General features: G+C 36.1%; 1 protein-coding gene across 2 annotated transcripts in view; it reads left to right on the top strand.

Moving 5' to 3' along the window:
• Positions 1-18592, top strand: part of ROS1 (ROS proto-oncogene 1, receptor tyrosine kinase) — a 75016-nt gene that overhangs the window by 14125 nt on the left and 42299 nt on the right. For both annotated transcript variants that reach the window (XM_072408803.1, XM_072408802.1), the window contains exons 7-19: positions 165-281; positions 1226-1410; positions 1912-2009; positions 2792-3315; positions 4613-4822; positions 6168-6278; positions 7908-8089; positions 10777-10968; positions 11899-11999; positions 14716-14930; positions 15272-15435; positions 16689-16854; positions 18270-18532. In XM_072408803.1, coding sequence (XP_072264904.1) covers positions 165-281; positions 1226-1410; positions 1912-2009; positions 2792-3315; positions 4613-4822; positions 6168-6278; positions 7908-8089; positions 10777-10968; positions 11899-11999; positions 14716-14930; positions 15272-15435; positions 16689-16854; positions 18270-18532 — 2528 coding nt within the window. The remainder of the gene's footprint in view (positions 1-164; positions 282-1225; positions 1411-1911; positions 2010-2791; positions 3316-4612; positions 4823-6167; positions 6279-7907; positions 8090-10776; positions 10969-11898; positions 12000-14715; positions 14931-15271; positions 15436-16688; positions 16855-18269; positions 18533-18592) is intronic.

Here is an 18592-nt window from a genome sequence, read left to right as displayed (position 1 = left end):
GCTATACGATCGTTCGCAGATATCGTGCAGGATCGTTCGTCGTTCGTTTACCAACGATAATAATTGGAAGTGTGTACGTAGCTTTAGCCTTGTAAACTTATCTGTGCTTTGGTGACAGGACCAATAACATTGATATTCTCAATCCCCTTATCTCATTTGTTTAGATCCAGATAAGTCACTGTGGCTTTTTTTGTCAAGAAACAACACACTCAAAAAGAGGGATAATCTAAAGGAAGTTTTGCATGAAGCTCAATGTTATACAGCATCTAGCAGAATCAGCAGTAAGTGGTGCTTATCCCTGCCAATACTAGAATATGTGTAAATAGCACTGTGTATAGCATAAAAGAATAAAACAAATCACACATTCTTTTAACACCCAGGGTGAATTGGTTTAATTAAAAATGGGATAGAGACATACCAGAAAGTAAAAGTAGTTCTCTCCAAAGTGGAGAATTTAATATTAAAATAACAAACAAAAAACAGGTTATTACCATGTAGAGTTTTTCCCTTCTCAAGATCCTGTTGCTATGTATTTATTTTGCATTTTTCATCACTTTCTGTACCAGAGACATTGGTCACCAGAAGCAACAGTAAGGGTGAATTTCTCTCAAGAGGTGACACAAGAAACAAAAAAAATCAGACAGAAGTTCCATCTCTTCCACATTCTATCCAAAACTAAAATAGAAGTATTGGCTTTAAATACATGTAATTTATTTTCTCATGACAATGCTTCTGGAGTCCTGTAACATTTATGTATGAGTTTATTTATAAGTTTATTATTACTTTTATACAACCTGTAGATTTAAATTGCCTTTTGTTAATATTTTAAAAGATAAATCTTATATGAGATTTAATTGATAGGCTTTATATATTCTGTTTAGGTGTCCTGATACAATTAGAGGTCTTCTAGATCCAGATTAGAAGAGGATTCCATGAGCCCTTCATTCATAACTACTGCCCTTTGCTTTGGCTACCCTTTCCTGTGGAATTTATGTAAACTTAGGCAATGATAGAAGATTAATACACAGGTATCAATCTTCAAATGTAACTGTCCTATAATTCCAGGACATCTATGAATTAGAAGCATCCGAGAGACATAGGGAACAAGCTACACAATCAGTTAATAAAGTGGCTGCAGGGTATTGGAATCTATTGTTTTGATGATCTAATGATGTTTATCTGCATATTATTTTGTAGACAAAAATATTTATTTTTGTATTTCTAGGCGTTTCTGCTAATGTCAATGCTCAAGTGGTCTACTTTTCAGAAAAGTATCATATATGGATAAAGGGAGCTGCTAACATGTCTGATAATTCTGACCTTGGCCTTATCTATACTGGATATGAAAGCATAACTTCACTAAGTGTAGATTGGTTATATCGTAAGATGTTTTTTATTATGAGCAGTCAGGTAAGAACCTTTTTGTGTATGTCTCCCTATGCTGGTCATAAACATTTAAGTAAGGTGAGCTGAGTCAATAACTTTTGAACACATGAATTTTACATATTGTTTGCATATCCTGACAGTTAAACAGCCAAACATATTGAAATGTCTGGTTTGCCAGTTCTCATGTTTGCCATAGTTCCCTTTTTTATTGCATGACTCTTTGACGATGCTATCACCCATAAACTGTGTCTCCAGCACACTGTTTCAGGTTTAAAGCCACCTGTATTCATAACTGTATGTTGTGACTGTTCTAGCAATATGTATACAAGGCTGTTTCACCAAATACAAGTTAATATTACCAGTTAGGAATTGATATATCGTTTATTGTCAGCTTTTAATCAAATAACACTAATAAAAAATAGGTTGGGGGTTTACCAGCTAACCCAAAAGACAGCCCTGTCCTGCAAACCGTGTCTTACAGAAATGTGTACCAAAATATGTGTAATGTGTTATTCTTTCTTCTAGATATATCATTGTGATTTAATTAACTGTACTGCTGCCTATAAGATGCCTTTACAAGACACTATCAAGCCCAAGAAGATTGCAGTTGATCCATATAATGGGTATGTTCTGTTACCATTTTTATACATAAGACTCCAATTGTCTTTTTACTTTTAGCTTTCCAGCAAGCTTCATTCTATTTTCATTTAATGTTTTTTTGATGACTTTAAAGTATCTTCTAGTTTCTGTTTGTGGATATTAAAACAAAAGTAAAGTCTGTTAAAGAAAAAGTTCTAATAAGTGGGTTTTCTTCATGGTGAATAAAGCCTTGAAACTTCAAGAAACTGCAGTCATTTTGCTGAAGTTTTGCAATTACTTTGTAAAGGCTTACAGTACACACTGCTTCTATACAAACTCAAACCAATGTGCAGAATTCCTTAGAATCAAGAAACTGAGAATCATTCAGCAGTCAATGTAACTGCTTTAGGAATCCTAATCTCCTAAAATAATCCTAAACTATATCTATACCCAGAATGCCATAATAAGTTTCGGATAGACTGGGGAAGGATTTACACACTGGTCAGCTTTTACTGCAGTTAATAATTCCATTGGGAAGCTACTTGCACTTTCTATCTGAAGGTTGGAAGGACAGGAAGTCAGGGAAATCTTCTTTTTAGTAACACAGACAGTTTGTGATTTCTGCTCAAATTCACTAATTTGTGTTGTAAAAGGTTTTTCAAACGGGATGAGTAAATCTACCCAACTGAGCCCACAGAGCAGTAAAACTTTTCTCTATTCTGTCTATAGATACACTTTATTTATAGTTAGACCCTCATAGAATGAAGTGGGTTTGTAAACTTTAGCACAAATACATTAACTAGTATATATATATTATTTTTGGTAGGTACCTATTCCTTCTCCAAGATAATGGTATTCACAGAATGGTCCTCCCGGAATCTCCAGTACAGGATAATGTCACAGAGCATATTGTGAATGGAACTAACATTTTAGACTTCATGATCAGTGTTCAGTCCAAGAGACTCATTTATCTGAACAGCAGTACTCCAGGGACTTTCTACCTAGTGTCTGTTTTTCTGGATGGAAGTAATGATCAACTCATGAGAACAATACAAGATCTATCAATTAAGGAAATTAGAAGCTTCCTTTATTTCAATGACTCCTTGATGTTCACAGATGGAAATTTAGTGTTTTATGAAGAAGTCTTGTCTGACAAATATTACTACAATGATTATTCAGTATCTTGTGACTTGACAGCTCCACCATTAGCAGGCTTTGATAACCTAATTTTGTATGGAAAGTCTACCCAGCCTGTTCCTCTGCCTGGCAGTCCTGAACATGTGATGGTAGTGTTTGGTCCTCAGACTGCTGCAGTTCTGTGGAAGCCACCAAAACTGACTGTTGGGGCAAGTAAGTTTCTTATATGTTTTCCGACAAAATGGTCCTAAAGTTTGAAAACAGAAGAAAAGAGTAGTGGGAATGTACACCAGTCAGCTTCCATTTTCACTATCAGTTGAAAAACTATCAGTTGTTTTGGTCTTTACCAACACTGCCCCTTTTAGGCTAAAGCCGAGTACATACTTCCAATTATCTTAATCTTTCATGATTTCACGATCTTTCACTTATCTTAATTAATCTTTCACGATCCTTTCCAACGACTATGCCCTGCATGATGCATGAACGAGTGCTGTACATACATCACCGTTCTACTCTATGCAGAGGGGAGGGGGAGAACGAAGGAGTGGCACCCTGTTGCACGCTCTCCCATCTTCCCTTGATTTACAATCGTTCGTCGTCCATCGTCCGTGGATCCGCCAGGACGGTCGTTCGGACGATGAACGACGCGTGCTGTACACACTTCAGATCTTCGTCCAATATTGGCCCTGCATTACATTAGCCTTAGGGAGATTTCCCCCCCCCCTTTGTTGTCTATTAATTTAAAAAAATCTCTAGTGGAACACATACAGTAACAAAATCACTTATAATAATTATTTAAAAAATTATTGTGTGGGGTTAAAAGTTATTAATAAAGTTCTTTTGATGCTCAGAACCCCTGACCCCTATAATGGGTTTGGACACCAAGTGAAGAAAAAATCTCCAGAACAATTTCACAGAAGAACAACAAACCTGATAAACATATTACCTCTTTCCCATTCAATTTCAAACACAATAGACTGAAGTTAATTATCTCTGGAACTTTTAGTTGCATAACAAATGAGAAAACAATATTCTACATGATATCACTAATCAACATCACCTCTAGGATATGCACTGGTTGCATTTAGATAAGCGAGGACTTGACACAAATACTACAATAAAAGGAACCTATACATGCTTAATGTAGTACAGGCTAAACAATAAAATAATTAATTTATTTTTACAGTTTAATTAGGTTTACATAATCCTTCTCTTAATCCACATTGCTCTAGGAATCCTTTTCAATGTGATTAATGTTTATTTGAAAAGCAAAGAATGTATATGAATAGTAATAAAAAAAACACAAACAAAATCAACAGTTTTAAAAAGTTGAAGAAACAAATAAAATAGACTTAAAACCTATTATGGTATTCAATCAGGGCATATGTTGGTTAGGTTAATGATCACCAGCTTTTGTATATAGGAAATATTATTCTAAAATTTAGCACCTTCATTTTGCATTTCAATATAATACATCATAGTTTTACATTTTTTTTGTGTGTGAAAAAAGGTGTTTCTGCTTGGCAGAGGTGGACATACAGTATTGTAATATCATCCGAAACATTTGGGATTCAACGGTTCTTTACTAATATCACTTCAACAGAGATCATGGTGGCCAATCTTAACATATCAACCAAGTATAAAATAGCAGTAAGGGCATCATCACCTGCTGGGGAAAGCCAATGGACAAACCCTGTGGAAGGAACTACATTTGATACAGGTATGCGGCAAAATAAAATACTATGAGCAGCTGTAAAAAGCTCCATTCATGGGATTAATTGTTATCACAGATGCTGAGCAGTCATACAGCAGCCCTATGCAACCAGATTTTGGTCCACAATGCAACAAAACAGATCTTCGTAAATTTACAGCAAGAGTTTGTGCATTTATATATGGTGAGGATGGTGGTAGGTTACATTGACCAGTTTTTAATCCTTGACCAGATCCAGGTTTGCTGGATCATCTAGGTTCTTCCCTGATAGTCTATCTTTGACAGCCTTGGGGAGCTTTATTAAATCAGGGCCTAGATATCTATAGTTGGATACTCAGTTTAGGATAATAATAGTCTAACCTAGGGGGTTACATATACCACAATAGGCAGGATGGAGAGCCTGAAAATGTTTAGCCTTTAGCCATTGTTCACGAAGATAAAGTAACTACAGGTAGTCCCCCGGTTACATACGAGATAGGACTGATAAGTTTGTTCTTAAGTTGAATTTGTATGTAAGTCGGAACAGGTACATGTTTTTAATAAATGCAGTTAGGACAGATGTTTGTCTCAACATATTATTAGGCAGTGTGGTGTCAGTTACCGTATAAAATCAGCCGAGTTAATCACAAACAAAGCAAAAAAAAAAAACTTTTATGGAGCCTAGACCAGTGTTTTTCAACCGCTGTTCCGCGGCACACTAGTGTGCCTTGAGAGATCTTCGGGTGTACCGTGGGAAATTATCCAATTTCAGTTAATTGGTCCCAAAATGATTTATTTACTGCAAAAAATTTGTCTTCATTTGTCTATACCAGCGATGTATAGTGATAGGCAGAACCAAAAAAAACTCTTCCACTAGATGGCAGCAGGTAGCTAATTTACGTGTCTGACTTTTTGGTGGTGTTCCGTGGGGTTTTTCTAATTGTAAAATATGTGCCGCGACTAAGAAAGGTTGGGAAACACTGGCCTAGACAGTTTATCTTGGTCATTAAAAAGTTACAAGAGGCTACAGAAAGAGCTCACCCCCCTAAGATCACCCACAACCTCAGCTGTGTTTAGCAAAAGATTTCTTCTGCAAGTCATGCAGGAGTAGGAAAGCCCTTATATCAAGGAGGCCTCTGTATGTCAGATGTCCTTAACCTGGGGACTGCTTGTATTTCAGATAAACCCACTTGCTTATAAGATGTTGGAGGGAAAAAATATTGCTGATTGTTTGTAACTTTCAATTAGGCCCCAAAATAATGTTTCAGCCCTCAGATTATAGTGCATCACATACAATGCATTATATGTGCATATAAAATACACATAATGTGTATTACATGCGCAGGGGTCCTAATGCCTATGCAATATTTTTCAGTGGAAGAAGAACCCTATTTCCTAGCTGCAGGCCCTGATGGATTATGGAAACAGCCTTTGGCCAAGTTTGGTCCTATGGAAGTTGTCAACAAAAACCTCAGATTTGTGTCAGGTAAACATTTTTTTTATGCTATAATTCACTACTAACAATAAAACATATAACTGTATTAAATCTGAGTTTCGGGATACTATATACATTTTAACCTAAATTACTGTATTTTATGGCCGTTTGGGATCCATTCTATTTTTGCTGTGCTGTCTGAAAATTGATTGGCTTCCTGTTCGTAATGCTTGTTTTGACTGCCTAAAGAGGCGGAAATTGCAACTGAAGGCGACAATCGCTTCTACAGCGTTTTAGACATTAAGTGGGCCCAAACTTAAAAAAAATCTGTACGTCTGCCTGCAAAAAGAATAGCCTTTTAGCTTTAATGCCCATTCCCTACAAATATTAACATTGCCCTTAACCCATCTTGCATTTTTTTAGGTTTCTTTTACCTTTTTTCTCATAAGGAAAAATACCTGCCTGCTGTCATGCAAATACTTTGCTTACAGCAACCAGTCCCCTACAGTCCCCATGTGCTGACATTATTGCTGCAGACTTCAGTTCTGGGCCTCAGTTGTGTAGAGTCAATATAAATTGAACATAATATGTGCGGTAAAAGAAGACAGAGTATAACATTTCAGGAACAAATGACATTTTTGCCAATGCAAGTCATCATTAAGGGAGTAAAGGCGTGGATAGGGGATAGGCTTTTACAGTCCCTATATAATGTACAGCGCTGTGTAATATGTTGGTGCTATATAAATCCTGTTTAATAATAATATTATTGATAAAGTTTATAAAAGCAGTAAAATAAAATCAGTCAGAGGGATTCTCTTTGGGTTTCCCACTATTTCACATAGTTTATGTGTGAAGCAAAAGTAATGATTGGCTGCTCATGCAGTCACAACCAAAATGCCTACAATCTAGCGGGCCGGGCCTGGAAGGAGACTACTATGGGTAACAGGTGAATAATATTCAGGTAACAAGCATCATGACAAATTCTCACTAATAAAACAGGTCACTTTTCTTTTGGTGTTCTTGCTCATACTGTTTATGTATTTTAAATTTGAAAACCTGCATTTATTAGACCAGTCCCATCCTGTATGAAGGTACATGGTCAATCTAAAAAAAAAAAAAAAATATATATATATATATATATATATATATATATACCGGTATATATATATAGTGCAGTTTTCTAAGGCTGAACTTCAGGTCGATGTGGAAGACAAGAATTCAGTGTAGATCAAGGCAAAATACACAGTACATGTACATTTGTTTATGCTATGTCCCAATAAACTCAGATCCTATTTTACTGTGTATTCATATATTGTTCCTAGACTTTGGCTAAACTGCTCAACTATCCCCACTGTCTTCTTATCCAAAGCCTTTTTTTATATAACGGACCAAGAGCAGAAGATAGACAACAGTTTTTTTTTTCAATTTACATCACCTGTTTATTTAGCTGTCTTGAGTTGCATTTTTTCAATGGTTTGAGATCATTTTTGGCTAAATGCAGTGTTACGTAATTACCAAATGCATATATATATATATATATATATATATAGCAGGAAAATAGCTAATCTTGTACAGTATACAAATGTTCAGGACTAAAAGAGTCCTCACTGCAGAAAGTTTCTGCTCCTGTGCTTGTGCTAGAATAGTAGTCCATTAATATGCTGTATGCTCTACTTGCAGATCTAGACTGGTACAATGGCACCCTCTACTGGAGCAATAAAACAGGACATGTCCACTTGTGGAATATGAGTGATACAATTGAATTTCCTTCTTTGTACATAGCTGGGATAAGAAGAGCTGGTCCATTGTCATTTGATTGGATTGGAAAGTACATTTACTGGGCAGACAAAGGGAATGCTAAGGTATAAAAAGTTCTACTGATAGTTCTAACTGATATTTAATTTTGCACTTGATGAATTGACTTAAATAAGTTACAATTTTATTGTAATCTCTCTTCTATCTGTCTATTTGACTGGTAGGATTGTGAATGTATTAATCTTAAGCAAAGTTTTTCTTTTTTTATGTGCCAAACGCAAATAGTGATATCAAGATGGTCTTTAAACTGATGCTTATGACTTTTTTTCATGTACAAACATATGACACTTGAAAAAAAAATGTGATGTCACAACACTGTTGCTCAATAACAATAACAAAAAACTATCTGTAACATAACTGTAGAGCTGTTGTATTCAAGTAAAGTAATTGGTTGGACTGGTCTACCTTCATAGCTGTGGATGGTAAATGTTGAAGAACTGTCCAATCAAAACCATATATGACCAGTTTTAAAGTGGCTGTAGACATAATATGTTATTTTGGTGGGACCTAGCAATTGAGACTTAAAGAAGGGTTAGGCTTTCTATGTGGGCACAATGTTTAGGTTTGAACCGTTTTTTTCCAATCGCTAGTGTTTGTCTCTGCAGCGTTCTGTCTAGGAATATGGCAGGGTAAAAAAAAGGGTAATAAAAACCACAACCAACAATATTCAACATCTGTTTATAAACATCAAGATACTTAAAGCGGAACTAAAACTGGGCAACTCGTTGGGCAATCATTCCATTGCAGTTCGTCCCCATCTTCCCTCTCTTCTTTTTCCCAGAGGGGAAGGGTCCTCTCCTTCTCCTGTGTCATTGTAGCTGTCTGTCATTTGCAACCCCTATTTAATGTACATAATATGTTGGTGCTTTATAAACCCTGTCTGATTATATTATTATTAATAAAATGATCTGCAGTCCTCTTGATTGGATCTGCCACAAGGGAAGGCAGGATTGCCGACAATTAAAGTTGACGCTGTGCATGCTTAGCTCAGCCATAACCCCGGAGTCATCAGGCAAGTAAGACATTATTACAGATGGGACATTCCCTGTCCTTTTCTGCAATATTGACCTGCCTGGACAAGCATTTGTAAAAGTGCACTTTAAGAACCCTAACCCACTAAACAAATGTTGTTAACATACTGTTTGTGTAAAGTATTTATTTAATAGCTGAATAAAAGAGAATGCCTTATAATATTATATAACTCTCTGTGTCTGTAATTTAGCCACACTTTTATAGAGAGAAGGTAAACATCTGCTGTCTAATCTGTACTCAAACCCTCCCTCATTGTGTAAACCCGTGCCAGGCTCCAGTGACACGCTTCAATGCATGTCATATATGACATATGTAGTGATGATGCATGAGAATAACATTCAGCATGACTTGCCTTTATTATACCAGATAATAAGGATGGTATAAAGAAACTACTTGCTAACATGATTAAATTTTGTGTTAAAGCTTGTGAAGTAATGAGTTTTGTTTTATCAGAAGATAATTAGGATAGGATAAAACAGGCAGGTTTAAAAGCCTTTACTTTATATTTTATATAGATAGTCTGTGCATTGTATTTAAAGTAGAACTAAACTTAATTAATAACAATTGTAGGAAAACAGGTGCTTGTTTGCTGAAAGGTGGGCAATTTCCGTTCTAAAATAAAATAAACTTACCTGCCAGAATGCAATTTTTTAATTATAATTCTTCCCACTCCATCACAGATGCTGTAATCTACAACTGATCCTCTTCTGAGTTGCGTATTTTCAGCCATCTTGATTGGACAGAACATAGTATATTATATGATTTTCTGGTAATTTGTTATAATGCAACTCTGCTGCATGAGCATGGCAGTTCATTCATTCCAAGGATCCAAGGGCATGTCAGAAAACCTGGAATTGTATACTGAGCTGCACATACTCAGAGGTTCGCAAACAGGCAGGTTTGTTTCTTTTATTGCAGAAGAGACATCACCTTTCCCTTCTGCAATAATGAACCTGTTCACTCAAATTTTTATTTCTTATTAAAATTTAGCTCTGCTTTATGCAGCAAATTTTCTACATATATATAAAGACATAAAACACAGGTATACATAGGGAGGTGGACCAAAAAAACTTTACTACTTCACTTGTTAAGGATACATTTCTCAATAGTGCCTGCAGCTACAGGGGTAAGTTGAGGTTGGAGTGATTGATTCAGGGATCTTACTTATTAGTAGAGTTTAGCAGGCTAAGGCCTGGTCTAACAGGCTCAACTCTGGCTTTTTATCCTGTATTGCTTGAGATTTTCTAAGTAAAAGTTCCTTCTCTTCCTGTCCAACTGGAGAGGATCCACCAGGTGGAACAGGATGTCCTTACAGTAAACATGTTAACATTCAAGAACAGAGAACAATTTAACAAATTTGATATAAATATTAGGTAACATCTACCAAAAAATGGATTGTTAGTGTTAGGTGGACTACCTTATTTTTTTTATTAATAACAGGTAGCTTTCACTACGTCTGTGTTGAACAACATGAGAAAGGTGGTGACTTTTGTGTTATTTGTAGAATCATCCATATTTCATTAATATGGAGAAGATTTTATTAGAGCTTTCATACTGTAGGGAAAAAAAACACCTACTTAACGAAGGCAATTTTTATTGCAGCAAACATGATATATTTATCTGATGTAACCAATGTATTTCTTGATGTCTACACATGAGCAAATTTACACAAATGTCACTTAATTTCTTCACTAAATAACAGATTCTCAGGACATCTATAAGGAGTTATTTTACTGAAGAGGTTATTGTTGGAAGGTATCTTGTTACTGATGTGATAGTGGACTCAATCAATGCTTTTCTGTATTGGACAACAGATTATACAGTGGAGACCAGCAGACTGAATGGAGAAAATCATATTATCATTCAAAACTTAACACTCTTTTCCAGTACTCAAGTGAGTGAAAAGTTTACTAAATCAGAACATATTAAATTGTTTGAAGTTCTGGTAATATGTAGTTGATTTGTTGTGTTTATTTAGTGACTTGTCTTCAATATAAAGTGAAAAATGCCCTTTTAGGCCAGTGGGGGAAATGGGACTTTAATAGGATTTGTCCGTTGTCAGTTGGTACTATTTAATGTGTATACTTAGTAAAAACTTTTATGGGGACACTTGCAGTGTAGTTTTTAAGAAAACAGTGTAACATGTATTATATGTATAATGTATTATAATTTAAAGCTCTGAGATGCTAATGAACTAAATTTAACTACTAAACAATGAACAACTTTTTTCCCACCTATCCTTCAACTATGATTTGGTAAAAAATATAGATCTCTTGAGACTCTCTTGAGAGATATCTTATATCCTGCACCCCCACTCCCCTACGCATTTCTGAAAACTGAAGGATTTTATTATAGTCTGTTATTTATCAAAGTGGATAGTGTTTTTCTTGCGTATTACTAATTTTCAGCTGGTTCTAGAAAACAAAGCAACCTTTTCTTAGCATTTTAGCAACTTTTTTGCCCTTTTCTTATTTTATTTTTGGCCAAAGGATTCCTAATGAGTAATTTCATTTTGGTTTGTCTATCATCCTGCCCCTAGCCCCTATCTTGTAATTAGACGATAACTGGGAAGAAGCACATCAATGAGGTTATCGCTTTATTCTTTCCTTCTGTTAGCATGTTGATTATTAGCATTGTGCAATATTATGCCTGCCTTTCCATCTATGTATGCTAGTGTGCATTGTATTACAAAAAATTATCTATATTAGTTCTAAAAAAACTAAACTAAACTAAAACACAGATGCTTATTAAAAAATAACATTTGCTTTAAAGTACATCTGTTCCCAGATTATTGACATATGTACACATTTGTAACCTTTACCAGGTTGTGGGACTAACATTGGACTTCGTTAATGGATGGCTTTATTGGCTTGTAAAGAATGGACTTGCCATTAACTTGTACTCAACAAAAGTACAAAAAGACGGGTAATAGTAACAATTACTTTTCTTTTTCATTTTCTTTAACACCACCACATTTTTTCTTCGGCAACACTGGTAAATGATTTACTAAAATGATATGCATGATTGGCTGTCATGCACTTAGAGACAGGACCACTAGGAGGTGCTATGGCTTGCATGGAGGTGGTGTGAGCCCTGAGAAGGACCAAGGCGCAGAGTCTAAGCAGTAACCAGGTTTTCTCCAGAGCCTCTGATGGAGAGGATGTTGCGCCGCTGGTTACTGCCAGGTTGCAGTCCTTGGGCACATAATGGTGGGGAAATCACGGTACCAAATCACAAGGCAGAAGATAGTCAAGGAAGGCCAGGGTCGAGGCAGGCAGCAAGCAAGAGAGGTCAGGTCACATGCCAGGGGTCAACAGCCGGGAATCCAGGAGACAGACATTAGTGACACAGGGGCCACTGCTGACACTGGGAACACAGGAGACTCGGGAAGCAACAGGTGAACAGGTGACACAGGAATATCTACAGACAGACAGGAACACTGGAACAGCACAGGGAAGTTGGCTGGAAACCAACAGACTGGACAATGAGGGGTTAACACAGGAGCTGGACAGAGGAAACACTGAATTAACCACCAGGTGAACAGGAACTAGCTCAACAGAACTAGGGGCTCAGCACAACGGAGACATGTTGCACAAACACTGAGTGCAGTGTGTGAGCTAGCTAAATATCCAGGGCTGGTCGAGAGGCTATTTTCTGATTGGCCAGCGGATTGGATGGAATTGATAAAGCTTGGAAACAGAGGCACACCCAGCGTCAGAACTACCTGCAAGCTAAGGACAGAGGCGTCTGCGCTTTAGTGAGGAAGAGGTAAGTGTGACATTGGCTTTACTTTACTTTATTGGTTTTATGTATGCTAATGGAGGGCCTGCTCTCATCATATTACACTGTATATTTTGATACTGTGATTGTGATACTGAATGAGAACTATGAGAGCAGCCTGAAGCCTGACACATAATTTTGGCTTAGTCTACACGGACTGTTTCCCCAGCGTTTAACCTGAGGCTTTTAAAGCCCATGTTTGAATTCCCCTTGCATTCTAATGGGCTAATCTACACCAGGAAGTTTCCTTCAAGCACGTTTATGAGCATTATCTATAACGCTGCTTGCAACGTTTAAAAAATTAAAACGCAAGCTAAACGCGCAACAATGCCTCAAAACACAGGAAAACACTTGAAAGCTCCCATTGAATTCAATTAAGGTTTTTACAAGCATTTTAAAGCTTTTTATGAAAGCTTCCATTGAAAATTATATAAGCGAGTTTAGCAGGACTTTGGAATCTAGAAGCCCCCATTAATAAGGAGACTCCCAGATCTCCATCACCCCACCCTGGTAAATGAGTACAGGGGTACATAAAACCCCTTACTCATTCCCTGAAAGGGTTAAAATATGTGTAAAAAATTGGTTGAGGCTTTAATGTTAAATTATTTTATTAAATGTATGTGTGTTTGTGTAACTAAACTTTTTTTTACAGGTTATCCAACAATGACAGGATGATTGCTATGGTTGCATTTATTCATGAGCACAGCCCTGGGACTCCTCCTGACAGTGAGGGATCCCGAGGCACTAGGGGTTAAATGAGGACAAGACTCCCCATTCACCTCTAGTGCTTTGTGATTGGCTTAGAAATAGGAAACCCTAATGATAGCTCAAGAATCATCAGGTTTTCCTATTCCTTAGCCAATCAGGGCGCAGAGCAATCACCGGAGCTCTGCTATGTTGACAGCTCTGCTCCCCTGATTGGTCCCCCAGCCCTAGAGGAGCTGTGACATGTTCTGTATCTGTAGCACATACTAAAGCTCCTCTAGGGCTGCGGGAGCGATCAGGGAGTGGAGCTGTCAACATAGCAGAGCTCCGGTGATTGCTCTGCTCCCTGATTGGCTGAGGAATGGTAAATCCTGATGATGCTTGAGCTGTCATCAGGGTTTCCTATTTCTCAGCCAATCACAGAGCACTAGAGGTGAATAGGGACAAGTTTCCTCATTCAAGTCTAGTGCTGAATGGCTGAGAAAAGGAAAACCTCAGCCAATCACAGAGCACTGGAGGTGAATGGGGAGCCTTGTCCTCATTTAACCCCTAGTGCCCAGGGTTTCCTCACAGGAGAAGTATCACGGCTGTGCTCATGTTATGAATGAATGCAGCCGTGGGAATCATTCTGTCATTGTGGGATAACCTGTAAAAAAAAAGTTTAGTTACACAAACACACACATAAAATAATTTAACATTTAAGGCTCCTCCAATTTTTTACACATATTTTGAGTAAATGAGTAAGGGGTTTTATGTTTCCCTGTACTTATTCCCTGAAAGGGTTAAAAGTAAAACTTTTAAAAACGTTTATGTAAAATCGCGGCAAATTGCAACAATTCACGGTAAAACGCGTCATAGGCATTTATAGGTGTTTTGTAATGTTTTAAAGTCAAGCTTTAAAACACTTGTAAAAGTGCATAAAAATGCATATGAACGTGGTAGGAACATTTATTTGCGTTTTAAAACTGTCCGTCCGGACCCAGCCTTTAGGGGGTTTAAGCATGTTCATCTATGCTAATAAAATTTTTATATTTTACAATTAATCTTTAATAACAACATCATATAAAAACTGTGTTTCTAAACCACCTATAGGATGCAGATACACAGTTTCAGTACAAACTTTATGCTTTAACTTCCATATCTTTATCCATTGTAGATCTGGTGAAGTAAAAGTCACAGAATTTGCTTCCTGGAGTTCATCTGAGATTTCCCAGCATGCCCTAATATTTTATAGTGATCGGCTATTTTGGATAAATGGACAGAAATACATTACGGTGCAAGAAGTTAATCAAAGTTCATGTACACCTTTCTCCCAGCCTGGGGAGTTTATTGGCTTTACACTAGTTACAAATAACCTTAAAAAATTGCCAGGTAATCAACCCATGTTAGTACATATTTTACCAACCTTTGTGTTCTTTTTTTTCTGTTGGATTCCATAATTATTTATCAAGTCAATTAAAAAAAAACATTGATGCACAGGCTTGAAAAAAAGAGTTAGCACCTGAAAGTTTCCATTGTTTAATTACTGTAGGTTACAAAAACAACCATAACAAGATGATTATCTCTTGAAATACCAAAAGAAAATCCTGTAATTTGCATTGATAAAAACTGTTACAGTTGCTGTAGGGTGAGGGACTACCAAAGTCTAATTTTGCCCAGGATGTTCCTAGGGCCCCAGACCCTGTTCCGTAACAGTTACATTTTTTTTACAGGTAATTTCTCACAAACTCCTGCAGTGATCCCTGGCATCATTCCCAGTTCTTCTTTTGAAATTAGAGGAAATTATTCTCATTTTATCATTTCTTGGAAGAGAACATCAAATATAGAATATGGAACATTGTTCTTCTGTGTGGAATCCACGTTGCTACATGAAATGGTATCAATTTATCAGATTTTCATTTTTTGCTCAATGTTTAATAGAGTTGAGTAGAGTCAATAAAGAGTCAGCTTTACCTCCAAATACATTCTGCAATAAATAATGGCTTATATATAGTGTGATTTACCATTCTGATTGTATTGAGGAAGGCTTTTATGCTTCACATATATACTAAAAGCTTTAGGTTTATTTCATGCCTGGTACAGTTGTCTGTAGACAAGCTATCAGTAAAGCATTGTGAAACTTCTAACCCAGTGTTTCTCAACAGTTGAGTATTGAGAGTTTTATTGTATTTTAAATAACTGATAGTATTGGTTATAGTATTGGTTAAAATGAATGGTAATTTTGTTGAACTACTACTGAGATAAAATAAATGAATTACAAAAAATTATTTAAAAAAAAGAAGAGTGTTAGAATTTTTCACATTGTTTTATTCCTATTACTGTACAGTACTGTAATGTGTTGGTGCTATAAAAATCCTGTTTATTATTAATAATAATAATAATAATAATTTTAATAATTGCTGTCTGTCCTGCTGTATTCTTTAGACAAATCACACCGGTGGGGTCACAGAAAAAACTAACATTGGTTTACCCTTTTCTATTGCATATTTATGGGATATCTAAACGCAATAACTAAAATGTAATTTATTGCAGCTTACCAACCACCAGATGTTGTGGGTACATTTTTTTTTAAGCAACAACATTTTCAGCCAGTTAACTTTTGAAAACTTCTAAGAACCCCACCTCCAATGTAAAGCAGATGTACTGATGGGTACTAGACATTTTTGTAACCTGGTGCAGTCTCATGACAGCCATGGCCCCCGCTATAGATACAGTGGTGTGGGTGAAAGTAGCCACACAGTGACAAAATTTGTTTTATTTGCAGAATTACCTACAATATTAATAAAAATTCATAAAAAAAAATAAAAAAAATAAAACAGTGCAAGCACTGTACCTGAGAATTGGTAAGCTACATTTATAGCTTTTTAGATATGGTTATTAAATATCTGCCCCACTATAGAGCTCTGGGTATGAATATATAAAACAACATAACACAAGAAGTATGGAGAACTTTTGCCGACATATTATCCTGCAGTGTAAATTGGAATCTTTACTGATACTGTTTCTGTACATGTGATATCTATAGGCTATTCACTAATATTAACATATTATATATTATCCTATTGTGGTAAATGTGACTGGAATGCTGGGTGAATCCCATTGTGTCATGTATTTTCTTTCTATTCACAGCTTGGGGAAAGTTCTGCATTCTGCCAAAACTCTGGAAAACTTACTGATTCATTCTATACTATGGAAGGGTTGGAGCCATACACAGAATTTGACTTTGCTGTAACACCATATACGTACTGGGGAAAAGGAAATACAACATCCCTAATTCTTCGATCACCACAGGGAGGTAGGAAATCTATTTAAAAATTGTGTCTGGATGGTTTTAAAAGAAGCCATTTATAAGTTTTATATAGAGGCTGCCATTACAGACATCTCATACTGCTATGGCTTTAATTACCTTATGTAGGTAACTGCAGAATAAGTATCAAAACTAGGTTATTTGACTTTCACTAGTTGCATGCTTATTCTGGGTCTGTTACATAGATTTCAGCCGGAAACAACAAGGTAATTATCATTTTCAGAAGGAAACTAGCTATGAAATCCTATAGGTTTCTTCATGACAGGTGCACTTACTGCAATAATGAATTATGGAAATTAAGGAAAATTCCAGTTTTTTTTTTTAACTTTCCTAAAAAAAAACACCAAGACAAAAGGGGCCAATCAAACTGGCTGGATACAAGACTTTGAATATTCACTTCTTAAATTTTATATTTGTGTACCTTACTTGTAAGAGATTTATACCCCTTTCAATTTAAATTTACATTTTTTTCTGAGTCAAACACTCAAAGTGCAGTACCATGAGGTCACAGATCACCTAAAGATTGAGAGTTTTGAGAGTCATCAGCTGCTGGAACTGACATTCTGTACACTTAGAAGCTGGAAAAGAGCACAGGAGGTCAGACAGCTGACAACAGCTGTAATACTTAATGTGATACCTAAACCAAGGTTACCTATAAGATATCATAGATTTCAATACATATTGTTCTACTTCTTTGTTTAAATAAATTAAATTGTGTAATTGGGTTTACATTTCCATGTTTAGAGTATTGTGTAAGGGAAGGTAGTTGTTAAGGGTAAGGTTACCAGAAACCATCTTTCTAATTACCTTGCAAGTTTGTTATATATTTTCAAGTATATATATATATATATATATATATATATAACTTAATTGGCTAAAATGCTAAAATGCTGCTATTCAAGGTAGAGAAAAAGTGTTGTGCCACTAGATGGCAACATGTGTTTAAACAAGTTCAACGCCTGGCCAGAAACAGGTGTATCTATGTTATCTGCCAAACTATTTCTTATTGTGTTCCGCTATTTTTCCCAATCTATATTTGGTTGCTAGATATTATACAAAGGTCAGTTTACTGCTGTTAAATGGCTTTGTCAAGGAAATACCTGGGGTAGGGAAGAAACAACAGCTCAAGGATAAGGTCATCTCTATACTTAGATGTCCATTACTATGTGCTAGGATTGCAGATTTTTTTTTAATAAATGTATGTGCAATGTTTTTCCTGTTTATATTTTATTATCTAAAAGACCATTAAACTCTTTTTTATGTACCATGGCATGGTTTTGTTAAAGCACCTTGTCATCAGGGACACATATTGTCCATCGTACAGGAGAACAAAATATTTGATGTTTCTTACAATTATGTATAGCCCTTCTAAGACATAATTCTATGTCTTCTTCTCTCCCCAGTTCCATCTGCACCTCTGAGTCCACGGGTATTCTCAGTTGGAAACGATGGCTTGTCTGACAAAAAAAATATTTCAGTGGAATTTAGATGGGATGACCCCAAAATAAGTAATGGAGTGTTGTTAAATTACACAATTTCATATACATTAACAACTGGAAGTGATTATATTCAAACAGTTGATATGCCAATACCAATCAACATTACAACTTCTACAAAATCATATATTCTTTATGACCTTAGTGCTGAGATTCTGCTTCGGTTTCAGGTGAGAATTTTGCATGATGAATGTATGGTTTAGGATGAATGCATTTAGAGCAGTGCTATA

This window comes from Pyxicephalus adspersus, chromosome 4, assembly GCF_032062135.1.
Source record: "Pyxicephalus adspersus chromosome 4, UCB_Pads_2.0, whole genome shotgun sequence".
In the NCBI taxonomy this organism is placed as follows: Eukaryota; Metazoa; Chordata; class Amphibia; order Anura; family Pyxicephalidae; genus Pyxicephalus; species Pyxicephalus adspersus.
This window is presented reverse-complemented; position numbering and strand designations above follow the sequence as displayed.